At 43.6% G+C, this 25314-nt stretch overlaps 3 protein-coding genes across 20 annotated transcripts in view; 1 reads left to right on the forward strand and 2 right to left on the reverse strand.

Moving 5' to 3' along the window:
- Nucleotides 1-1108, reverse strand: part of TBC1D16 (TBC1 domain family member 16) — a 57945-nt gene extending 56837 nt beyond the window's left edge. For 6 of the 14 annotated variants that reach the window (XR_014508733.1, XM_083430266.1, XM_083430264.1 and 3 more), the window contains exon 1: nt 937-1084. The gene's annotated coding sequence lies outside the window, so the exon portion shown is untranslated. The other 8 variants (XM_083430265.1, XM_083430274.1, XR_014508731.1 and 5 more) reach the window with 7 other exon arrangements.
- CCDC40 (coiled-coil domain 40 molecular ruler complex subunit) overlaps nt 1-25314 on the forward strand; it is a 169547-nt gene that overhangs the window by 140797 nt on the left and 3436 nt on the right. The window contains exons 1-19 of one of the 5 annotated variants that reach the window (XM_083430250.1): nt 4451-4651; nt 6484-6550; nt 7203-7259; nt 8369-8441; nt 8478-8761; nt 9968-10088; nt 10809-10987; nt 11767-11850; nt 11943-12162; nt 13365-13522; nt 13859-13981; nt 15348-15469; nt 16536-16779; nt 16895-17077; nt 19085-19330; nt 22116-22329; nt 23572-23741; nt 24043-24134; nt 24756-24876. In XM_083430250.1, coding sequence (XP_083286376.1) covers nt 4632-4651; nt 6484-6550; nt 7203-7259; nt 8369-8441; nt 8478-8761; nt 9968-10088; nt 10809-10987; nt 11767-11850; nt 11943-12162; nt 13365-13522; nt 13859-13981; nt 15348-15469; nt 16536-16779; nt 16895-17077; nt 19085-19330; nt 22116-22329; nt 23572-23741; nt 24043-24134; nt 24756-24876 — 2778 coding nt within the window. In that variant the 5' untranslated portion in view covers nt 4451-4631. Of the gene's footprint in view, nt 1-4449; nt 4652-6483; nt 6551-7202; nt 7260-8368; nt 8762-9967; nt 10089-10808; nt 10988-11766; nt 11851-11942; nt 12163-13364; nt 13523-13858; nt 13982-15347; nt 15470-16535; nt 16780-16894; nt 17078-19084; nt 19331-22115; nt 22330-23571; nt 23742-24042; nt 24135-24755; nt 24877-25314 lie in introns of those variants that run through there. The other 4 variants (XM_083430251.1, XM_083430249.1, XM_083430253.1 and 1 more) reach the window with 4 other exon arrangements.
- RMI2 (RecQ mediated genome instability 2) lies at nt 2834-4076 on the reverse strand. Its single transcript, XM_083430329.1, has one exon. The coding sequence runs from the start codon at nt 4062-4064 to the stop codon at nt 3630-3632; it is 435 nt and encodes a 144-aa protein (XP_083286455.1). The 5' UTR covers nt 4065-4076; the 3' UTR covers nt 2834-3629.

The raw sequence follows: 25314 nt of genomic DNA on the forward strand, positions 1-25314 counted from the left end.
ATCCTGCCAAATAACTAGCGAGTAAAGGTTCCAATTTCACCACTGTGTTCCAGGAAGGTGGGGATTGGGGGCGGGGGGAGAGAGAGAGAGATTGTGTCTAACTCACAGCTTTTCTGCACCAGAATACCATGTATTGTGTGTCATTCCCCACCCTTTCCCTGCCAAGATGAATTATTTCTAAGTGTTAATCAGTGAAAGAAGAATGCCACATACAAATGCAACTGAGGAACTTGGCATACCAGCCCAGGGTAATCTAGTGTGACTGAAGAGGTACATTAAAAAACAAGAAAAAAACATTCATTCCTCTGCCAGTCACATAACAGAAGGATATGCTTAATGCACTGCAAAAAAGACATATGAACCATAGGTACATATAAATAGATGTACCTAGGAGAGTTACCCCAAAGGAAAGCATGTTCCCCATGTACTCATCATAAGCCTTCTACAGTGACACTCTACACACTCATCTTCTTCCTCTTCAGACTACATTTCCCTTGTCTAGAGCACTATGGTGTGCAGCTTTCAAATACCCAATGGCCAATCCCTGCTCACAATACCAGGCTCTCTTCAGTTCCCTGCCTCCCTAGTATAACAGCTGGCTTCTCTGCACATATAACCTCAGGGTCAACCCCTAGTGTCTATACAGCCACTTACAGTGCAAGCTTCCCACCATAATTTCCCCATAGATACCAGTGTCAAAACACATGCGCCCTGAGCAGGTAACCTACAAGAGGATGGAGACCACCCCCTAAGGGCCAACCCCCGAGAGATGAAGCTCCTTCCCAGAATCAACCCCTCGCGACCTCGCCTCCTCCAGCACCGCAATACATCCCATTCACCCCGCTCACCCACCGCAGGGCCTGAATGAAGACCCCACCCCAAAATCGAACCGGCTCCCCACCTCCCACAAGCTATTATTTCCCAGGGAATACACACCTCGAGCAAAGACCGCGAGAGCAGCCTCGCCCACGCCCCCCAAAGCCCAGCAGGGCAAATTCTCACCCAGAGGCCACCGCCGCTGCCGCCTCCTAAATCCTCGCCGCGCGAGAGGAGGGTCTGCGGGAAGGTGGGCGCGGCTACCCTTAGGCACTCCCACCTTATCTGCCTAGCCCTGCCCACAGAGCCTTCCTTCCCGGATCCGCTCCGGGCTTAGAGGATGGAAAGAGCAAATACTTAGGCCGGCAGAAGGGCATCGCGTGGAGACGGGGGACTTTTGTCATATGTCCGGTTTCCAGGGACGTGCTGCGTTCGCATCCTGGAAAAGCTTTGCTGCACAATATACGCAACCCTTTCCCCGCTCCCGTTCCCCGCCTCTGCATCTCTGCTGCAAGAGCCAGGAGCTTCAGTGTAAAGAGCAGACTGAAGTGGACTTTCTCGTCCTGGGCCATTTATTTATTTTTTAAAATGAGTAACATACTCTGTAGACACTACGCTGTCCTTTGAAAAACCTAAGAATGATTAACAGCACTGGGCTGCAAAAACAAGGATGCATGAGAAAATAAGCGCCTTCAGCAACCCAAAATTGTAAGAGGTTTTATAGAAAATGACAAATTGGATTTTTTGTATTATATTTCTTCCATATTCAAAGTTATATTTGAGAAACACACACACATTATAAAGTTCCACCTTAAATTACACAGTAGTTGAGCATTTTAAAAGAAACCTACTGCATGAACTTAAATACATTCAGTGTGATTGCCTTGGCCAGGGTATCATGCTTCTCTTTCTGCAGTCTGCTCAGAATAATAGTGATAATACATGAACTGTTAGTTAAAGGTTGCACTAAAAAGTTAATCTATACACATCTCTTTGGACTACAGCATAGCTGCATCTCCTAGAGATTACGCTTTTGAATACTATGCAACTAGATTTCATGTCCTCTATTTTGAGTATATCTTTATTGGAAAACTTGTATTTCTGTTCCATACTATTCAGTGCTCATGCTGTGACTGAGTTATTCCGGAATTCTTCTTTTTTTAACCCAAGTATATATCTAGAAATACGCACCTGCAACTTATACCTGGGAAATTGAATCCGCAGAAAATTGAGTTAGTATCCTCTGACCACCACTTTGTATGTTAATAGTACTCAGCAATTTCAAACCTGTTAATATAAACATCTTTGTTTGAGCATCAGAAGTGAAAGGAAACTCGATTCCATGATATGCTGTTGAGTCGCAGCAAACCAGAGGGACTATGCATAACTAAATCCAGTACAGTGGTACCTCGCAAGACGAAAGAGTTTTTTGTTTTATGAGTTGCTTCGCAAGATGAATTTCCCTATGGGCTTGCTTCGCAAGACGAAAACGTCTTGCGCCTTTTTCTTAAAACCGTCAATGCATTCCTATGGGAAACTGTCAATGCATTTCCTATGGGAAACCGTGCTTCGCAAGACAAAAAATTCACAAGACGAAAAAACTCGTAGAACAAATTAATTTCGTCTTGCGAGGCAGCACTGTAATTCGTTCCGGAGGTCCGTTCTTAACCTGAAACTGTTCTTAACCTGAAGCACCACTTTAGCTAATGGGGTCTCCTGCTGTTGCCGCACCGCCGGAGCACAATTTCTGTTCTCATCCTGAAGCAAAGTTCTTAACCTGAAGCACTATTTATGGGTTAGCGGAATCTGTAACCTGAAGCGTATGTAACCTGAAGCATATGTAACCCGAGCTACCACTGTAGTTGGCAAGAGATGATTCTTTAATATTTGGACAATGTAGAAATACTATGTGTGCTTAGTATGTGCTTCTATGCTGAAACACAATATGACCCAGAGCAGCATGCATCAGCAACTACCCTGCATTCTTTTTATTTGGAAAAAGTACTACCTCAAAATCAGGAATAGATTGTGGATTATTTAATAGCTACCTCCACACCTCACAATAGTCACACATTAGTAAACAAGGCAAGTTCCAAAACAAGGCACATCAATTATGCATAAGCTGTGATGCTGAATTCCATGAAACACGAGCTATTAAGAACCCCACTGACCCCTGTCAGAAAATGGTCAGCATAGATGATCAAGCTGATTATAGGCTCAGGTTTTTATTGTAACTTTCGTCCATCTTGCAAGTGTCTCCCTGAAGCCAGAGGTGTATAGCTGTCCAGAAACTCCACTAGTCCAAATATGTCCTGGGGCAGAGGAAACAGTATTTTAAAGCAGCATAGACTTCATGTAGCAGTTCAAGGAGTTACAGTTGAAGTCAGATGTCTGGACTGCAAACTGGTAGTGAAATCGGCAACTCAACATTAGATGCGTTGTAATACAGAGAAAGTGCAGGCCGAAAGAAGAGCCCAAAGTTCTGCAACCAGATTCTTGACTGTGGATGTTTTATCGTAGCAGTGACAACTGCATTCTCCACTGGATAAGCTAACGTTACTTGACCCAAGTTGACTAACTGGGAATCAGCGACAGCCCTCCTCCAAAAAGGGGGTTGGAATGCAAGCATTTCCATTGCCATTGCTCTGTCACACCTGCAGCAAATGAATCAAGGTCAAATTCCGCTGGTTAATCCAAGTTCTCCTAAAGGAAGTTCGAGAGGAACCTTATTTAGCAAAATAAAAAAAAATTCCAAAGGTCCTTCTTCAGCCTCCAGGGTTCTTTTGAGAAGTAGTTTTGACAAACTGTTCCCATCACAAAACGTGCCTATGCAAATCCTCCACTTCCAGCTGCCACATGTCCCTGTGCAGGGGGTTGCCTGAAAGGTCCGTCATCTTCACAGCTCGGATGGTGGGCTCTGGGCTGCAAGACACCACCAGGCCCATCACCATCACATACTTCCCGGCGCTGAGGCAAGGCCGCCCCTTGGGGATCTTCTCCACGCCCTGAGCCACGAAAGGGCCGCTGTCGTCCCGCAGCCGCACCGTCGAGCCACCTTCCTCCACGGCCAGCACCGTGCCCTGAAGCCACACCAGCGACACGGCGAGAGCGGGGCGCCGGTACTCCTCCCGGTCCAGCAGCCACGGGCCGCCAGGGACCCGGCGGCACCGCCTCAGGTGCGCGGCCAGGACCTTCACAGGCGGCAGCGGCGGCGGCAGCGACTGCGCGAGGCGAGAGTCTTCCGACATGGCCCTGCCTTCTTTCCCGCCAATTTTCACGCCGCGAAAAGGATGACGGGCCGGCGGAGCCTTCCAGTAATATCGCGAGAGTTGAAGGTGTTTTAAAAAAACCAGAAACAGACGCACAGGTTGGTTGGCCATAGAGAGAGGAAAAAGAAGAGTGGACTCACAAAGTTCTCCATAGATTAAAATTAAACTGTGCTGGTATTCCTCCCCCACTAACGTTTACTGCCAAAAAAAATCTAGATTACACCTAATTGACACAGTTTCTGCGACCATAGAGAAGCTCAGCCAATGATGTATTTCAAGAGATAAATTATCTACAGTTCATGCAGCGTGTCACTCTACACTTTTTCATTTGTCTTTGTCTCCTGTCGCTCGATATGCATGTCTCTTAAAGCCCAGTCCATGCACGACGGCCTGAAGCACAGAAATGGTTCGGACCATATTTCCATTTCCCCCTCCCGCTCCCCGCAAGTGGTATCATCCGAGAAGAAGGCGGGGCAGGAGAGAGAGAGAAAGGGAAAGGAAGAGAGAGCGCTGGATGTGTTTAGCGTCGCCTAGCAACGGAGGAGGATGGAGCCGAGCGGCAGCCGGTGAGCGCTTAAGGGAGCGGGTTCAAGGCACTTGGGTTAGAGAGGGAGCAGGCACAGGGTGCATTGTGATGAGGGGAAAGGGTGCCCCAGAAAAGGCTGCTGCCCTTCAGTGTATTGCATTAGTTAAGCCCTTTTAGTATCTCTCTTCTTGGGGGGGGGGGCAGCCCCCCCCCATTTTCCCTTTTAAATAAAATAAAATGAGTTTCTGGTTGTAGATCTACATTGCTGTGCCCTCATTAACAGCACCCCCCAGCCCGCCCCCATTCAGCTACTAAAATCTAGGGCTGTGATCGTACATCAAGAAAGCTTGAATTCAAGGGAGAATGGGCATATATGTGAATGGGAATTTCTGTTGTTAGTGGGTCAAGAAAAGGAGCCCCATAAGACAGACCATCGCTCCCCCCCCCCCACCGCCGCTTCACTCCTTGTTTGCCCTACCCACCAGCTCCACCCTCCATTTCTCAATATTCCACCTCCCATTGCAAACAGTCAACAAATACCCCATTCCACTCAATTGACCAAAAGGCGCTTTGTTGGGACATCCCTGACGCTGATGCCCTTTACTTTTCTCCTCAGTCCCCCCATATTACCAGCTTCTAGGATCTCCCAGTGGAAGACAGGAGTGCCTGGTCTATGGGGTCACAAAGAGTCAGACATGACTAAACGACTAAACAACAACAACAAGGATCTCCCAAACCTCTACTCTGCCCCCCTCCCGCCAGCTGCAATCCTATGTGTGCTTACTTAGTCCCAGTGAATTTATTTCTGAGTTGACATGCATTGGGATGAACTGCATGGCCCTCATTTCCCCATGCCTGATATCCATTTCAAACATTATTTTGTGTAACTCGTCCTCCCATCTGGTCTTTGCTCAAGGAGGACCAAGAGCCTCTCCCTATGCACAAGCCCAGATACTTTCCAGTTGTTGTCATCAGCTTTGTAGTCCCCTTACTTCATATTTCCTCACACTTTGTATCTCAGCTCTCTTCCTAGGGTTTCAAGACCATTTTCACCACTGTTTATGTAATCACTAAAAGCTCAGTTCCTCACAACTTCCAGCCTCTCAAACAACTGCATTTTGTATCTTTCTCTTCTCAAATGTTGGGCTGTTGTTATCCTTATTTATTTCCATCAATTTATTGTAATCCAGAGCTGCCAATTTCCCTTCCTTATTTGAGCACCACCTGCTCCTGTGAACCCAGAATCTCCATTCATCCACTTCCTATTTAGACTGTTTCAGCACACATGCATTATTAAAAAAAACATAGCTCTCACCTTTCAACTTGTTGTCTGTTCTAGTCAACCAAGCTGCACATTTGCATCTGAAACTTACTGCTAAAGTCATCATTAGAACTTGCAGTAATAAGAAGCAAAGAATCTTGTGGAAGCTGTATCACCTTCCACACAGAACTCTTTCTTCTCTTTAGATTGTCATTCACATTGTGTATGTGTCTAATTGTTTTTTTAATGTCCGCCCCTTTTCTTATTTTTATCTGTAAGCTGCTTTGAGTCTTGTCAGGAAAAAAGGTGGAGTATAAACAACAAAAAAACAACCCTATAAAAAACTTGTTTGGACTGAAGTCCTACTGAACTCAACTTCTGAGTAGGCAAGCAAGGATTGTACAGTTAGACCTAGTACAGTGTATTTCTGTAGCACTAAGATATCAAATTGGGTTTGATACAAAGGCAAATTACTACTGTTGTCATTTTGTATTGGTGCCCTGCCTTGCAAACCGGCCTGAATATAAAATTCACCAAAATCTAAACTGCTTTTTCAACATATGATTGTAATGTTACTAAAATAATTTATTTTCTCTAAATTTTAAAAAAAGTGCTGAATCGGAGCATGGAGAAATTGCAGAAGATGAGAAAAAAGAGCTGCTTGCAAAAAATGAAGAGGTAATATAAATGCAAGGATTTTGATATGCTGGAGGATTAAAGTTAGATATAGAAATTGAACCACAGTTTTAAAGGCACAGTTTCACTTGAACTGCACACGTTTGAACTGAGGAACTCACTAACACTGGTTTGATTATTGCAATATGTATATTTGCATTAATTTACAAGGCCCTTAAGAACTTGAGTCCAGGGTACCTTAAGGATCTTTATATCCCAACCCATTAACTGAGGGAGGATTCTCTGTTTGTGGCGCCCCATGACTCAGATCCACGGCTCATGTCCACCAGGAGCCATGCATTCAGTATTATGTGTCAGACTCTGTGGAACTGTTTCTCAGCTGAGAGCAACAGGTACCCTCCCTGTTGAACTTTGGATGCTTGTCATAGACCTTTCTATTCCAGCAGGCATTTTAAATATGTCGTTTTATGCCTATTTGTGAATTTATGTTTTTTTTAACCTGTGGTTTTTGTTTGTTTTAAACACCATATAAAGTGACTGAAGAGTTGTTTCATTGATTGTTCTGTAAATTGCTTTGTGCCCATCTGTGATGAAAAGTGGTCTATAAATATTGGAAATAAAAATAAATAAATAGAATGCTATTTTCCTCTATGTGTATGTTTCACACACTTACCCTTTTCTTTGTATTGAATAGACTGAGCAGCTGCAAGATACAAGTGGCCAAAATCAAGATGATGGGGTGACCACAGAGGTAGGTATTCATGATTCTTCAGTAGGAAAACAATCCAGTTAATTTAAATGGTTTGAGAAGAGCAAAGCTGCTTCCTTTTTGTGGTACAGTGGTGCCTCGCAAGACGAAAAGAATCCGTTCCGCGAGTCTTTTCGTCTTGCGGTTTTTTCATCTTGTGAAGCAAGCCCATTGGCAGATTAGCGCTATTGACATTTTAAGGGCTAAAAACGGCTTTTTAAGGCTTAAGGGATTAGCGGTTTTGCTGCTAAAATGCTTTTAGCAGCTTAGCGCTTCAGAAAAAGGGGTTTTGGAGCGGGGAAAAAATTCAAAATTTTTCCTCAATTTTCGTCTTGCGAAGCAAGCCCATAGGGAAATTCGTCTTGCGAAGCGCCTCTGCAAACGGAAAACCCTTTCGTCTTGCGGGTTTTCCGTCTTGCGAGGCATTCGTCTTGCGGGGCACCACTGTATTCAGTAGTCAAATTATTTTGATTCTTTTCTGGCACTATCAATGCTTTGCTGTTGCTCTTGCAGTAGCAGCTTACATGATGAGGTTGAGCAGTAGAGCTCCCCTACTGCCAGCCACATCCTTGCAGCTTACCTGGATGGGGCAGGGTGGCTGTGAATTTGGGGCTGCACAGGTACAATGGTGTGAGCACTGGGTTGGCCCTGCTGACATCCCCATGTAGCCTTGACTTTGCTACCCCCCTAACCTACCCCAGCCCCATCCAGGTAGGTGGCACCAGTGTTTGGAGGGCTGCTCCACCTCCCCCCACAGGTTGCTACTGCACTCTTGTCTCCAGTCCAGTAGATATTATAACATAGTTCCAGTTTTCACTTTTTAAAAAAGAATCTAAATCTACACTTTTGCTGAAAATAAACATTACACAGTCATTGCCAAATGCCGTGGTACAAATCAGTGAAGAGAAATACAGATCTAACTTGTTTTCTAACTGTCTTTAGACTTTGGATTCTCAAATTATCACACTCAAATCTAAAGGACGGTTAAGCACGTCCTTTAACATTTGGCTGAATCAAGACATGTTTCCGTGCTTTCTAGAGGATGAAACATGAACTATCTTCATATTATTTTCTAGTGTTCAGGTAGTGTTGATTCATTCTAATTTTTGCAGCCAGGAGAAAAGAATCTCATGGAGGAAGGGACAGAAGGTGCTTCTGGAGCAGTCATGGAGGCAGGGGCAGAAGGTGCTCCTGCAGTGGCCACAGAAGAAAGGGTAGAAGGTGCTCCTGCAGTGGCTACAGAGGAAGGGGCAGAAGGTGCTCCTGCAGTGGCTACAGAGGAAGGGGCAGAAGGTGCTCCTGCAGTGGCTACAGAGGAAGGGGCAGGAGGTGTTCTTGCGGCGATCACAGAAGAAGGGGCAGAAGGTGGTCCTGCAGCGGCTACAGAGGAAGGGGTAAAAGATGCTCCTATGGAAATCTTGGAAGAGATACTCTCAAGAGTGATGGGTGATCCCGGCACACCAATGCCAGGTCTTCCTGAGAGTGGCACCCCCTCCTTTTTGCAGGTGAGTGTGACACTGAATGTGGCACAAAGGAGCTTTTTATTCCCTAGGACATGTTGGCCTCATTTGGATATAATACTGCTAAACCACACTAGAGGAAGACAGGAGAGTTCTAAAGCCCTAGGCTCAAGCAGGCTCATTCCCATAGACTTGTGTTATATCTGATTTAGGCCATATTGTTGTATATACAATGTCAGGTCTCTATCAAGAAGCAGTCCTGTTGAAAATGTGGTTGAGTCTAAATGAATAAAATGTGAAGAGGAGGAGCGGGTGGAAACGGATATTTGGGGGGGGGGGGGCTGATTAAATCCATGAGTCAATTCTTACAATTATTTTTCCTAGGCAGGGTTGATTTACCACAGCCAAATCCAGCTCAGCAATTCACAGGAAGTGACCTGTCAGCCTCCTCCAGCTTTATCTTACAATCTCAGTGCTGTGGCACTCAGCACTGAGATGGAGAAATAAAATCCCTCTGCCTGCTTAGTATAGCACGACAGCACCAAGATTGGGAAATAAAGCCCTCTGCCTGCTGCTTAGAGAAGAAGAGGTGTTTCCTCACTACCCATCTCAACACTAGGGGGAGATGGGTTTTTAGAGCCCCTCATCCTGACTTAGAGAAGAAAGGCTGAGTGCTCTATGTGTGTCTGTGTGTGATGGGGGCTGGGGAGAGAGAGACGGAATATGAGCTATACTCTCCCAAGATGTTTCCAGCCTTTACTTTGCAATCACACGAGGTAGATTTATTTATTTTTTAAATGCAGACTCTCATAGGATGTCAACAAGCGTCTGTATCTGTCTGCTATCCAGCCCAGTTATAGTATTTAAACTGCTTCCTTGGGTCTTTGTGGGGTAGCTTCATTCGTATTTTGCTACAGTGGATGCTCGAGTTGCGAACATGATCCATGCGGGGGGCACGTTCGCAACCTGCAGAGTTCGCAACCCGCGACCCACGTGTCTGCGCACGTGTGGGTCACGATCCAGCGCTTCTGCGCATGCGCAAAGCACGATTCAGTGATTCTGCGCATGCGCAAGCACTGAAACCCGGAAGTAACCTGTTCTGGCACTTCTGGGTTCAGCGCAGTGCGCAACCCGAAATCACACAACGCAAAGTGTCTGTAACCCGAGGTATGACTGTATTATCAATTCAAGTCTTTCTAAGCATCAACACCCTTTTCGGCAGTTCCCTTCTAATAGTAGCCTTTATTTCAGGAAGGGTTTGACACATTCAGCCTGCCTTCCAGATTGCCCAGTGGGCAAGTGCTGTCTCCTGTATCTTCAGGGACCAGCAGCCTGAGATTGGATACGCCATTGGGACGCCGTGTGTTTTCAGGTATCAGTCGCCATCCTATTGATGAGGACTTTGCTTGCCGCTGAAGCATGTTTTGAATCCAATTGGTGACGGAGAAACCTTTCGTTTGAAATGTTTGATGCCAATACTAAGTCGACTTCTGTATTTTCCACTGTGGTTTTCCGCCTGATTGTTCTCATTATAGCACTGCCATAGTCATTTGAACATGCTGCGGGTATCCAAAGGATCTGGATAATAAAAACAAGGATTTTAAAAATCGATTAATGGAGATGACATTAAATAGATTGGATGGAAGAGAATTTTGTAGAACCGAGATTGGATAATGGCAATAACAACACCATTTATTTATAGTACTTGTATACCACTTCTCAGGCCACACCACTCAAAACAACTTACATAAAGTTATAGAAACAACAATCAATCTATAGGAAGTTAAATAGAATCAAAATAGGATAGCAGAAGAGAAAGAGAACTAAAAGCCAGATAAAATAGCACAAAAATGTCAGTAAATGAATGGAACTGGGGGAATATCCTTAATAATGTGCTGCCCAGCAGTATCAGGTGAGAGGTGTTGGTTTAGTTTAGTGGTTTTTCATTGCAGTTCAGTTCCATGAAGCACTGTGCTTTTCCATGAAGCACTGTGCCCCAAGAAGGTCACAGTAAACCTTCCATGTGATCAAGAAGTCTTCGCTACCTTTTATTTTCTGTTGCTGATGCTACTCATCTCTTCTCCACATATAGGTGCCTCTAAGACAGTCATCTTCCCTGAGTCTAGTGAGGCTGTTTTTCAGCCTTTGTCTCTGCAACCCAGTATGCTTGGGCCCATGGAAGAGCAGGAAGCGTTGGATTTTGCTGAGGGTGATCTCGGTAGCGAAGAGGCAGAGGAAGAAGCTGAGCTTGTTGTGTTGGACCCAGAGCATGTAAGAAAAGACCAAAGCTGAAGAGAGCTGTCATGTCGGCAGCTGGATGAAAGCAGAAAGTCAGATATTAAAAGATATTGATGAAATTTGTGATATTTAAATACAAAGTGGCTGACTCTTTTGAGCAGATCTTCTCACACAAAGATAAATCAGGGTTGCAAGTTATAACAATGCCCCCCACCCCCAGTTCTAAGATTCCCCACACTTGCTCTCTCACCCTTCTTCCTCCGAGTTTTTTCATGAATATATTCAATCCACCAACCTCCCAATTTTCACACTCTCAATGACTTCCTTTCTCATTTGTGTTCTATAACTACAGATCCCCACCTTGACCCCAGTTTCCCTTCCTTCCTTGACCCAGTCTCAGCTGTGCCTCTGCTTCCTCCCCCTTTGCCTTCCATTTCCCCCTCGCCTTCCTTGCTCTCCAAACCATTCGGTCAGCAAACAAAATTACCCTAAAGCTTTTTGTTTGGGCATCATTCTCCTCCATTAATTCTGTTGTTTTACATGAGATAAATGGCTGGGGCATTTCTTGAATGCTGGTCTGTAGGTGTGTCCTAAAGTGGAAAGTTGGAAAGGAGGGTGGATGCCCAGCATGGACCTTTGGTAAAGCTATATGTGATCTTCTTCTCTTTAAAATTTCATCATGAAATCAGGTTGTCCCCACATTTTGTACTGAAATGTACCCAAGATAGCCAGAGCAGAAATTGTAGCAGTCATTGAAGACAAATGTCGACCCCTTGGATGATATATTAACTTGCTCTTGCTTCTTTCTATAGCCCTTGATGAAAAGATTCCAAACTGCTCTCAAGAACTACCTCAATAAACAGATAGGAAAGCTGACTGAAGAGTTTCGGGAATTGGTACAGTATCTTTGCTTCGAATTTCTGTCTCTTCTTTTTTGTCCATCCACGCTGGAGTGTGCATGGTCACTTTGTCCCTCCCCTGATTGCAGACAGCCGGCGTAAAGACTGCAAAGACCGAGAGGGAAGAACTCGGCGTGATCTTGTATGGGGTCCAGCAGCAGTTGGCCCAACTGCAGATGGTACTGGAGAAGAACCACAATCACCATTCCCAGATTGCCATGGCACGCCGGCAGCTAGAGGAAGAGTTGCAAGACCTCAGGGGCATGTATAAGAAGACATGCCAGGGCACTGAGAGTGAACGTAAAAAAGGTGACCTTCTTTGCTGCTAGGTTGTCCCTCACCCTTTTCGTATTGTGAGATTAAACCTATCACATGCTTACTTTGTAAGCTTTAGCTCCAATATTCAGGGGCTACAAATATTTCAACAACCTAACTAGTTTTGCCTCCTTCTATCAGACTCCTGAATTATATATAGTATGATTGTTGGAACAACTGCATGTAGACATAGTTGATGGTCAGTAGAATCACAGGTTGAATTCCATTGTGTTTATAGTTGCTCTATTCATCGGTGTAAACAAGAGGCCAATGTAAAAAGTGATATTACGGAGAGTATGTGTATTCTGTACTGCAAAGTCAGAAGCTGATACTGGACATAAAATTCATCATTCTGAGAACCCCAACTTCCATTTTCAGTTTTCGTTCTAACTTTATGACTATGATTTATTTTTTTTAAACACATACATACAACAGAAGCCAAAGAGCAATAAGCAGCACTTTTGGTGGACAAAGCAACCTTTTAAATAGGCCTTTTTAAATAGGAGGAATGGATTGCTCCAGATTGCTCCTCCAGATTGCCTCTTCTTCCACTGACTTATGTGGAATTTGTTGTCACCTACAGCTATCAGATGAGTTGCTGAATACAAAGCTGGGGCTAAGGGTTGGCTTTATGTAATGCTCCTGGTTCTTTTCTTCTGGCTAGAGAAGGAGACTAAAAGATGCAAAGCAAGATTAATGCATGTGATTAATTTGCATGATTTACTGAGGCCACAGTATTCCAGTTTTGGGGTGGAAGAAAACGTTCCCTTGGTAGGAAATCTGGATATTTTTAGTATCATATACACATGTTTCTAGATCAGGAATCACTAACCTTCAGGGGGCCATAGGCACATCTGGAAATCAGAGAAACTGTCATGTGCACCCACCCACACTCTGCAACCAAGCACACACACCACAACCTGTTCTTATTTCAAGCCTAATTTCAGAAGTGAAAAGGACCCCGGTAGGTGTCAGAGAAGGTTTGCCCACGGGTTCTATATTGGCAACTCCTGCTCTAGAGATATGATCAAGTAGATCCCAGTGGGCAGCCCGTGAGTTGCAGGCCTGACATCCTTTCACTTTAGAGAAAGCCATCTAGTTTACATGGTTTGTTGCTTTCCCCTTACTATACTCTTAATCACAGTTTTGGCACAGGCTATGGAAATATATATGCGTATTCCTTCCGGTTTTCTCAGTTTCAGCCATGCAGACAGAAATGGAAAGTCTCTCCCTGCGCCTGTTCTACATGCAGAACATGGACCAAGATGTTCGCGATGATATTGCTGTGATGAAGAGAACGGTGAAGAAAGCTGAAATGGAGAGGATGCGAGCAGAGGTGGAAAAGAAAAAACAGGTACCTAACTCCTATCCATGAATGTAATTTGCTTTATGTATCCTGCCAAAGCTGATCTCCTGTTGGCCCCTTTGTCTCCTCCCATCTGCCCCAACGCCCCCTTTCCTGGAACAGCTTTCCTTCCACTTGCATCTCCACATAAACAGGGTGATCAAGAATCCTAAGGTGGTAGAGTGGGTTGCAGACTCCAACTGGACGGTATCATTTTTGAACGGTCCCAGAAAGCGCCCAGCAAATAGGAAATTAGCAAATTGGGCTCATTTCTTTTTCCGAGAGTGCACAGAGAGAGCAGAGACAAAGCTGCCGCCGCTAACCTGGAATTGTCTGATTTCACAGGACCTTCACGTGGACCGCCTCGTGATGAGGGTCGATGAGCTGCAGGAGCAGATTGCTCTGTATGAAGCCCAACATATGGCCCAGGCTGAAGACACCAGAATCACGCGACAAGAAGTGGGAGAGGTAATGTCTTTCTGTGGCTAAGATACTTTCATGAAGGGGGAAGTTTCCAGACAGTCTCCAAAAGGGACATGCACACGTTGCATTGGTGAACTTAACCAGCCCACCTTTCAAACAAAATGTTTTATTAGATTAAACCTATTGTTTTATTTACCTTTTTTTTGTTTTATGTAACTCTTTGCTCAAGACTACAGTCCTGTTGCAAGTCCCATTGAACTCATGGGAGATTACTCTTGAAGAGACACACATAGGACTGCACTGTTTAAACTCCTCAGGCAGAGCTAGTGATTCCCACATTGATCAAGTGCTACTGACTGACGGGGACAGAAGTGGGGCAAGGCAGCAGCAACGTCAAGGCAGCTTCAGGTTGGCAGCAGTGGCATCCTGCAGATAAATGCACACCTGCAGGATTGCCACCACCAACCTGAAGCACCTCCCTCACCCCAGGGGGTGCCTTTGCTTCTTTGCACACACACCCTGATGTAAATTACGTAAATTATATACTAATTATATACCAATATTTTGACTGATTTAATGCATTTATACCCTACCTTTCCATTATCATGTTTATCATGTTTAAACATTTATGTATCTATGTGGAAGTATTTGATACATACAGATACATTAACTCATAATACTCTGGAGCAAACTACAGGTTACAATCCATGTAAAGGAAGACCTTTTAGCCATTTTTAAAAGAATCGATCCACAGTTTTAGGCAAGTTAAGAACTCATCTCCTCAGCAACAATCATTCAGGAAAGATCAAATTCCTTGAGTTATGAATAAATCATTTGGTGTTCCCCGTGGGTTTTCTTTATTGTACAAAATGGACCTCTTTTATGTTTAGTGTTTTGAGATGGCATTGACCACTTTATTATGGCTTATTAAAATTGTGTGTGTTATCTTCTTCTGTCTATATTATGAAGATAACTCAAGGTGTATAAACTGGATGATTAAAAGAACAGATTTGGGAGGATATACTTTTGAGTGGAAGAATTACAGGGCAGGAGATTGGAGGCACTTAGCCTTTCCCCTACAGGTTGTGTGTAATGTGTCATTTGCCTCTCAGTCTCCTCCACATAGCACTAGTCAGCATTGCAATTTAGGGTTCCATAGACCTTTTTAAGTCCTCCAAACTTTTCATACAAGTTTCCTATTTCCAACTGGTTTTTTGTGCGCTCAGTTTTCAGTTCAGCTTTTTCTGACATGAAAAAAAAAAAGAACCAAGGAGATGAGAGTTAAGGGTCAGAATTTATAACATTGGTATTGGGCTGCGTAGAAAAGGAGGAGGTGGCGATTAGCAGAAATAGGATTTGATCCCCATTTGTCTGCACAGTGTTGTAGTATTTCACCACAGTGTCTTTGCAGGCAAGTATAGAAATACAAGCTATTCACCTGGAGAAAAAGCAGCTTCTGCATCAATGGACTGTCAGTTTGACTGCAATGAAGCGCCGTGATGAGGCCTACGCTGCTATGCAGGAAGCTCTAAGGTAACCGCAGTGAAGAAGCAGAGATTGTTTGGGTGGATATTGTTTCTAAAACAACAACACTTGGCTATTGTTGCTTTTGGGTTACATGGAGATCACCATAATCCCCAATGGCACTCATAACTTACCTAGAATGGCAACTATTCCAAAAGGAAATGTTCATTCTTGCTTTATCTCTTTGCTCAAATGTGTGCCAGTCACTAAAACTGTGAAAGTATTTCCCTGGTCTGTAAACAGATACCCACGTTTTGCCTCTCCGTCTGATCTTCTTGGAGATCTGCTGACAAGAGAGTTGTTGGCAGCTGTCTGCTTTCCTCTTAATCTCTGCCTAAGGGGGGAAAGAGAAATTTTTTTATCCTCCTGTTCCTACCTTAACATTTTATGTTTGGATCCAGCTCTATCTTGAAACTTCATGCATCTAGGCTGGGCAGTTAGTTACTTGGTTCCTTTCTTTATCTAGGATCTGGACCTTGCCAAAGCTGAAAAATTATCCAGCTTCTCTAACATGCTAAGAGAAGTACAGTGTGAGACATTGGTTTCTCACGGATACATTAAATGGGAGCCAATGGCATGCTTCATACGTTTACTGCAATTTGCAACTTTTGTATCTAAATAGCTTCTGAGTTTGTAGTTTTTGAGGATTTGTGACATTTTTGCAGCTGATTTCCACATGGTGGTTATTATTAGTGATAATAATGACTTTTTGGGGTGGACGGGAGGAGGAATCACATTTTCTAGCAATAATGCACTGCAGTTTGCTGCTGATAGGTTAGGAAAACCATCTGAATGAGGGGCAGCCAGCAGGGTACCCTCCATATGTTAGAATCATAGGATGGTTGGAAGGGACCAGGAGGACCATCATTGCAGGAATCTTTTTGCCCAACGTGGGGCTCAAACCCATACCCCCATGCTCTTGTTGGGAAGGTCAGTACTTAAAAGTAAGGAAGACAGGTGACCACTGAGATTGAATGAGCCATTGCAATCCTCTCTTATTTCTCTCACGGTTCATTTGGCAGCAGGCACTGATATCACTATTTACCCTTGGATATTTCTTTTTCTGCTCCTGCAGAGATTCCAGGCACAAGCTGAAGTCTCTAGAGATTGAGATTGAAGTTTACAAGAAGTCCATCATCAAGGAGGAGGAAAGGAACGAGCTGTTGGCTGCTATCTTGAACCGGTCAGAGAATGATGCCAACACAAGCAGGAAGCTGATAGCCCAGAGCGTGGCCAAACAGGATGCCATGAAAGTGGAATTTGGGACCTACACCCGTACCCTTCAAGAAACAGAGCAAGCCCTCAATCGGGCCAATGTGGTGAGATCATGGGGCCAGGCATTGCTACCTGATTTACTCCAGTAAGTCACAAAAACCTATGCTCTGTTCACAATCGTGTGTGTGTGTTTAACATTCCCATATCTTTCCTTTCCAGGATCGAGCTGCTCGCACAAATGAATTGGTTCTCATTCGCCGAGAGCTAGAGAAAGGTTCACAAAACAAGCAAGAACTGGAGAACGAGATTGTGGGCAAGCTGCAAGATCAGCTGATGTCCAACAAAGCAGCGAAATACTTTTTGCAGCTGGGCATCAGGCTGCAGAACAGATTGATGGCTTTGGTATGTACAGCACTGAAGGTTGCATGGAGAGCACAGGGTTTCCTCCCCCTTTTTTATATTCGCAATGTTTTCAAACTGAAGAATATTTTACAATAAATCTCCCCTTGCCAAATAAAGATAAAAAATGTGTTCTTAAGCATAGTATTTCCACATTTGTTTTATTTTATGGAGAGCGGGAAAGAATGAACCAGCAGTGTTAGACCTATTTTTAAAAATCCTTCTCTGGTTCACTTCTGGATGCCTCCTGTGCATTTGAACCATCAGACCACAAGGACCCAGTGTTACAAGGAAATGGTGCCAAACTTCAAGCACACCTCTTTCCTTTCTTAATGAAGGACGGAGATGTGCAGGTTTTCTGTGATTACGCTTTTTAAAATATTATGCATAAAGCACACTTATAGTGTTTATTATGCAGTGAAAACTATCCCATCTGCAATTCACCTCCAACTGATGGCATGTTTAGCTGACGTTCAAGGCAATCTAACTAATGAGACTGTAGATAAAGGATGATTCATGCAAAGAAAACACAACAGGAATAACATTGCAGCCTTCTTGTGTGACAGTTCTTGCACAACCTAGTTATGGAGGCAGATATAAACTGTGTAAGGATTTATTCCTCTTAAGAACTGGTCTGGGTCCAGTAACCAAGAATCATTGGCAAATGGTGCAAAGCTGGACTTGGAGATTCATGAACAGCCTGTATTGGGAATGCGTCAGGAACCTTAGCTCAGTATGATACTGTTTCTTTAGCATAAACATTCCCTAGTTTAGTTTCTCACCAGAAGCTATAATGCAAGTAAATGGGTGTGTGGTGGAGAGAGGAGAAGGCATGATGTTTGAATCTAATCTTTTTGGTTCTTGCATTATGAGTTGTGTTGCCATAGCCTGTTTTTCTAGCTTATTCCATCTGTGCATTTTTAACTAAAGCTAATTGCTAAATCTTCCATTTTTAAAAAAGCCACACCCAGTATTCTGATCATGGCAGAGAGATACACACCTCTGTAGTTTCTATGCAATGACAGAAACTTTGCAAATGCTGCAGTTTCTGTTAGGACCTGATGAAGCTTTAAGAAACTGTGTGCATGTTGGTTGCTGGAGTTGTTTAAGAGGAGAGCATTTTAGATGCTAGTCCATAGTTCCCACAACCTGCCTTCCAACTGCTAGTGGCTGCTAGCTCTACAATGTCCGTCTTTGACGGCCCTGGGTAGAGAAGACCACAGGTTGGGTCCAGCTGCAGTTAGGGCCTGGTGGAATACTGAAAAGCTGGTGCGGTAGTAAATAGTAGTAAGTAATACACATTTCAGTGAAAAAATACCTGCATGGATTGATCCATCTTTTGTCATTTACTCTTGGCAATAGTGGTTCATTTGTGAAATAAATTATTAGGCTTTGGAAAATTTGCAAGCTTTCCTTGAGTTTCTATTAAATGGCAATAGAAGTTTCAAGCCTTTTCCTAAGATATAAAATGTTATCCTCTAACTTCTGCCATCAAAGCATCTCAATTGTACTAAATTCACATTTGCCTGAACTTTTAATACTGATGAGGTATGGCTAGGAATTGTAACTGTTTTGGCCAACTGTCTTTCCTTCTGTTTCATGTACACTTGATTAATAATTTTGCTTGTTAGCTGTTGCTGGAGATCCCTTGAAGTCCCTTGCATCCTCCAGAATACTGGGGGACCTTGTGGAATAGATTTTGGAGGGATGTGGAGTTTTGCAGCAGGAAGGAGAGGAAGGTCAAATCCCATTGTGCAAGTGGAAATCCACCTGTGCCCTGTTGGGAGTCTGCTCAGTGAAGGATGCTGTTTGTGCAAGCACCTGAGCTCGTTTGACAACTGATGGTAATGAGACTCACAGGCAGATTCATGCTAAGCAGCAGACCAGCACTGAAATCTATCATCCTTTAGCCAACTTACTCTAGAACTAGACTTTCTATGTCAGTATCAGAGGCTTGCTGATAATATTGAATCAATTTCCCCTTCCTTTTCCGCCCTTGCTTACCTATAGGATATGGTGATTGCTAATGCAGAAAATGACATGGCCCAAACTGCGCTGGATCTAACAAACACCCAATGCAAGCTGAATATGCTTGAAAAGAAACTCTCTGAAGTGGACAAGGAAATGGACTATTTGAACGAACAAATCAACCATAGTGAGATTGAAATTGCGAAGCGAATCCTCCTGATTGGGCGCAAGCAGGGGCTCATCAACCTGTACAACAAGAAATTGGAAATGATCTTATCTCAGCTGGGGGTATGTGCCTTATGACTTTCACAATTTGAAATCTGAGCCTCCTCACTGGAATATGACATCTCATTTCTGGCATTAGGATTCAAAAGTATTGACTGCCATTCACTCCAAGATTTATTAGGTTGTTATGTCTTCAGCCACTCTTTGTACTCCACCACAGGCCACTCTTTAAAGTAGCAGGGATTGTAAAAGTGGTTTGGGGATTAGTGAGGACTTCCAATGGGGAAATGGTATGAGAATAAAACTCCAGCGCATAAGGGGACCTGTTATACCCTTAAACTAAGCCAACATATCTAATAAGAAAAATCTAGAGGAGCTACTTCTTCGTTAATAGTGTAACAGCATGAAACATATGGTATGTGATTTTTTTTATCAGTCTTGTCTGCTGATCAGAACGTGCAAAAGTTTCCAGTGCCCTCTCTCACAGTGATAATGAGAGGCTGAATCTAAACCATACATTGCTCTGAAGTGAGAAAGGTATTAGCTCTGCACATCCAGTAATTCTAGATCCACTGCATGCAGCTGGTGAACTAGCTTGCTGTACTCATGCCACAGGAAAACCAGTTTTTCTCCACAGTGCCATGGGATTCTTTAGCTCAGTACAAAGAGCCTCTTTATAAGCACCCAAGGACTTGTGATGCTTGAGGGGATATGGTGCCTTTTATGCATTTTCTGTACGTCTCTGTACCGCAACATGGACTGCAGTTGAGAGGTTTCACAATCTTTTCCCCAATCTGTGGCATGGTGGACTGCTGCTCTAGATATGCAAATCCAAAGGTCTGCTCAAAGATCAGAGCTAGTTATGCAAAATCTCTGGATTCTGATCTTTGCCATTTCAAAATACGATACGATATGATAATCTTTATTGTCATTGTCCCATACAGAACCACGAAATTGAAAAATCTACATAAAACATTCCAAACCCAACAAGCCTGCTATCCCAGCTATCCCAACCTGGTTAGGCCCCTAAAAACTCTGATACCCCATTTTTAAATACAATATACTCCCATAATGTTATTATTAATATTACAATAATAATTTATAATATCCAGACTTTCTTCCAAAGACCTCAAGACAGTACACATGGAGTTTGCCCCGACCCCAATAATTTTATCCTCACAACAGCCCTATGAAGTAGGCTAGGCTGAGATGTAATGAATGGTCTATGGTCACCCAGTGTGTTTCGTGGCTGAGTGGGAATTTGAATCCAGGTCTTTGCTGTCCTAGTCTACCACTTCAATCATACGTGTCATAGTGCTATTACTTTGTGTTTTGTATATAGGGTCTCAAGGCACAGAACGTGGGTAATGAAAAATTTAGAATGAGAAATTGCTTAAGTGGGTAAACCACCTGGTCATCTAAGGTCCCACCATCCTTGTTGTTATGCATGCATTGTTATTTTTCATGGCCTAGAATTGAGCAATGTGGGTTAGTGAATTGCCCCTCTATTAAACACTAACATTAACAATAAGGTAGTGGTGACATGTAGATAATCCTGCACAAGTTCCTTGCATTGTTGAGGCCCCTTTTTCATGTGACATTAACCACAAGACATTTAGCAGGCTGATCAGAAAACTACGTAAGTGGAATTATGGAGCACTGCATAAAAATGTTTTCCTTTCCCCCCTGTTTTTCCTAGTTCTTCTCAAATTGCTGAGAATGTTTGTTTTCATTGATCAGACAGCATTAATTTATTCCTCTGGATGGGATTAAGGAGGCATCCACCAATTGTTGTGTGAAGCTACCTCTCTGTCCGCCTGAGAGAGGCAAGGAACCTCTTAGCCAGCTCTTACAGTTATCTATCTCCCACCTGCTGGTCACTCCTCAGTTTAGTTCCTCCCTTACCCCAACCAAGATCTTCCTTAGTATTTGTTTGTTGTGTTTTGCTTGTGCCCCTATAGCACCTATGTCTGCATTAAGCATTTCAGTTCAGAGTAAAACATGAGAAACTTCTGCACATGTGGGACTCTGGATGTTGCTCACGCTCTGCTGAAAAGTTTGAAAGCAGAGACAGCATCAAACAGTGTATGTATCCAGGGATGCGGGTGGCACTCTGGTCTAAACCACTGAGCCTCTTGGGCTTGCTGATCAGAAAGTCGGCGGTTCAAATCCCTGCAACGGGGTGAGCTCCCTATTGTTCCGTCCCAACTTCGGCCAACCTAGCAGTTCAAAAGCATACCAGTGCAAGTAGATAAATAGGTACCACTACAGAGGAAAGGTAAACGGTGTTTCCGTGTGCTCTGGCTTCCATCACCGTGCCCTGTTGCGCCAGAAGCAGTTTAGTCATGCTGGCCACAGGACCCTAAAAGCTTTCTGCGGACAAACGCCGGCTTGCTCGGCCTGAAAAGCGAGACTGGACTTGACTTAACCATCCAGGGGACCTTTACCTTTTATCTTACCTATATTCCTATTTTTATTTCAGTACTGTGCTCCTCATATCTATTTTGCTCCCAAATAATTGATGTTTGGCATACTAAAACAATTGAACGTTGCAACTCGAGTAAATAAAATAAATTTGACCTGGGGCGAATGAGAATAATTCATTTGGCTACCAGAATTTGACATTTTCAGCACAGATTCAGCACTCCCAGATGCTGTTCGCAACTCATTATTTGAGCTGATACGGTCTCAGAAAAAGATTCTGTGCACTTAGAAGCATTAGTCGCCAAGTCATATGTTTCCAACATTGCTGTGATATGTATAAGCAGCTGAAGTGGCATGTTAGCCCTGCAAAAGCAATGTGCCGCAATCCACCCCCCCCCCAACATTCATGTGATCCTGATTCCAGGGACAAGAGTTGGGGCCGCTGGAAATTGAAATCAAGAAGCTCTCCAAACAGATTGAGGACAATGATATGGAGGTGGTGAAGCTACAGAAGCACTGGCTGAACAGCCAAAGGGAATTAGTGAAGCTTACTGAGGTGCGGGAACAGCAGCTGGCATCCTTGGATATGTTAAAGAAAGAAATCACAATTAAGGAGCAAAAGAAAGTTCGCATAGAGAGTAAGTACAGGTCCTCCTCTTAAGGAGTTGTTAATAAGATCTTTCCCCACAGCTTGGACTGGATGGTTTTGAAGCCTGTTTAAAGTGGGATAATCCTGTTTGTGATTGCTAGTCAGTGATTGCCAAAGGCAGAACTAATGGGGGGGAACTAACGTCACTCTCTTTCAGTGGCATCAGTGAAGACCTCTTCAAGCACCTGCAAATGTGAGATAGTCATTTAGGTGACTGGCTAGCTACCCTAGGGTCTCTTAGCATTTGGTAATTGCATACTTTTCCAGGAAGGTCACGTGTTGCTTGAATTACCGTATTTTTCGCTCTATAAGATGGACTTTTCCCCTCCTAAAAAGTAAGGGGAAATGTGTGTGTGTCTTATGGAGCGAATGCAGGCTGCGCAGCTATCCCAGAAGCCAGAACAGCAAAAGGGATCGCTGCTTTCGCTGCGCAGCAATCCCTCTTGCTGTTCTGACTTCGCTTCGCTGGAGAGGCACTGCGCAGAGAGGGAGAGCTGCGCAGCACCCCTTCAGTGAAGTGGGAGGAGAAGTGGAGCTCCTTCCATTTCTCCTCCCGTTTTGCTGAAAATGCTCTGCGCAGAGAGAGAGAGAATTTTTTTTTCTTGTTCTCCCCCTCTAAAACTAGGTGTGTCTTATAGAGCGAAAGAAAGGTACTTTTTTTACTTAGATCGCTTTGAGTGATTTGTTGTCAAACTCTCACATAACTGCTGCTGCCAAATCTCAAAAAAAAAAAAAATGTACTTCACAGCAATCTGTAATCAATCCCATGAAGTCAGAAGATTCTTCTGAATGCAGAATTGTGTTTTTGAGCCCATCAGGTTTGAATTTCCTTTCTGAGAGAATTTGGGATTCTCAGATGGCAGAAATTCACAGGGGACTTTTAAAGGACATTTTGCCCTTAAAACTCTATTACCAACCTTCCAGCTACCAAGAAAGGGACTTGTAAAGTTATAGACTCTCATGTTCCTGCTGGCCATAGTAAACAAGCAGTTCACTTTCCATAGTGAACAAGACATATAAAGGGATATAAAGGTGCCGATAAAATCACTGGTATCACAGTGCATCACAGATTTAGCAACATCAACAGGTTTCTATATTTGGGCAGCAATATTTATGGCATATTTCATAAAGTTTATGCACACACATGTTCTCCATGGCATTTTCACCAGTGGACTATAATTACACACCCCATATTTTAGAACATTGTTATCTCTCCACTGTTCCCCTGCAGATGAAATCCAGCAGGAGAAAAATGAGATGAAGGATACTGAGCGTCACATGAAGAACATGACTAACGACTTGGTGAAACTGCATCTGTTGATCAATAAGAACAGCGAGAATTCTGAAGGGTTGCAACAAGGCAATACTATCATGGAGAATGAGTTTGTGCGTGCTCTCAAGGTATTGCCTGTCTTCTTGATGTGTTTCCTCATACATTGTCTGTGATGCTCTTGCTCTGTTTTGCTGAACCTATAGAAAGGAGCAACTCTTGAGAAGTAGCCTGAATGCCTTTTGTGGGAGTGGTGGAGCAATATAAATTGTACAGTGTACCTAAGAATTAAATTGGGGGAAAGGGGGCTCAAATGCACATTTAGTCAGGGACTTATTTGCCTGGCACACAAAAAAATAAAGCTATCCTTTTTATTGGCCCAGTTTATTCCCAAGTGGATAAAAAGCATAAACAATGTCTCTCTGGCTCTAGGTAGCAGAGAGAGAATCAATTGAGATGCAAGAGAAGCTGGACCGACTTCAAGAAGAGAAAGAGAGGCTCCTCAACAGCCTACTCGAGGCAGAGTGAGTCCTTTTGTGTAATATGGAACTTGAACGCTTATGCAGTACAGCTGGTAAAATATACATGCTTCCTTATACATGGTCCTCTCTTTTGGAAGGACCAGTCACAGAATAGCCACAAGTACCGTAAATCAGATTTCCTTTTCTCACAGCCTCAGAGCTGAACAGACAGCAGCTTTCAGGCCTGGAATAATTGGTTTGATCACCACAATTGCTACTGTGCTGTCCAGGGTCTTCTAGATGATTTCTTTTTTAAAGCAACAATTCTACTCTTCTCAGTATTTTTGTGAGATCCACATATCCACCTGTAGCACTTATGTTGTGAGTCCACGTTACACAGACAATAGTAATTTAGTTGCCTGGAAAATGCAATCTCTCCTACCAACATCTCTCTGCACCCAACTTACCCCAAAAGCAGGCCTGTTGTGATAGTGAGTTTTGTACGGTGTGCAGTTTGCTTGAGGCTCCAGGCTCCTCTTGGCTAGTGAGATCAGTAGTATAACTCTGTGACCTTTTTGTAACTAATATATATTACCTTGGAAACAGATACAGATCAGAGCCAAAATAACTGCTTTAGTGCTCTGTATAAAACCTTTCCATCCCCCTCACCTTTTCTCCTTTTAGATGTCAGATGATGCAATGGGAGAAGAAAATACAGCTGGCCAAAGAGATGCGTGCAGCAGTGGATTCAGAGACCGGGCAGGGTGAGATCCAAGCCATGAAGTCAGAGATCCACAGGATGCAGGTGACATAGAAAGGGTTGGGTAGACAAATCTGCTCATCACCTAGCCTGGCAAAAGCATCAGAAACCTCAGCAAAGTGGTGGAAGCCTAGTCTAAGGCACTAAGGCAGAGAGTATTTCAGCCGAAACAACATTACCTCCTGCCTACACAGTAGACTTCTGGTGATCCTTTCCTGTTCTGCTGATGTATCTATTATGATAGAAGACAATGTTGGAAGGAAAGTTGCACATATAATATATATGTGGGGGCCTGGTGACTTTTTGTGCCAGACAGATCCAAAACTTGTAACGAGGATAACCAGTTTCTGGCAGGAGAAACACAGATCCTGCAGTTGGGATAATTGATAAGCAGATCAATGGGGTTTTCTTTCAGGTGTGTTTAATGAATTTCATTCTAGCTGCCAACCTTGCCTTCTTCTAAGGACTGGCAGGAAACAGATA

The sequence above is a fragment of the Podarcis tiliguerta genome (genome assembly GCF_965153285.1).
Source record: "Podarcis tiliguerta genome assembly, chromosome: 2".
NCBI lineage: Eukaryota > Metazoa > Chordata > Lepidosauria > Squamata > Lacertidae > Podarcis > Podarcis tiliguerta.

Coding starts and splice junctions, on each gene's coding strand:
- RMI2 (XM_083430329.1), bottom strand. CDS start 4,064: ATGTCGGAAGACTCTCGCCTCGCGCAGTCGCTGCCGCCGCCGCTGCCG.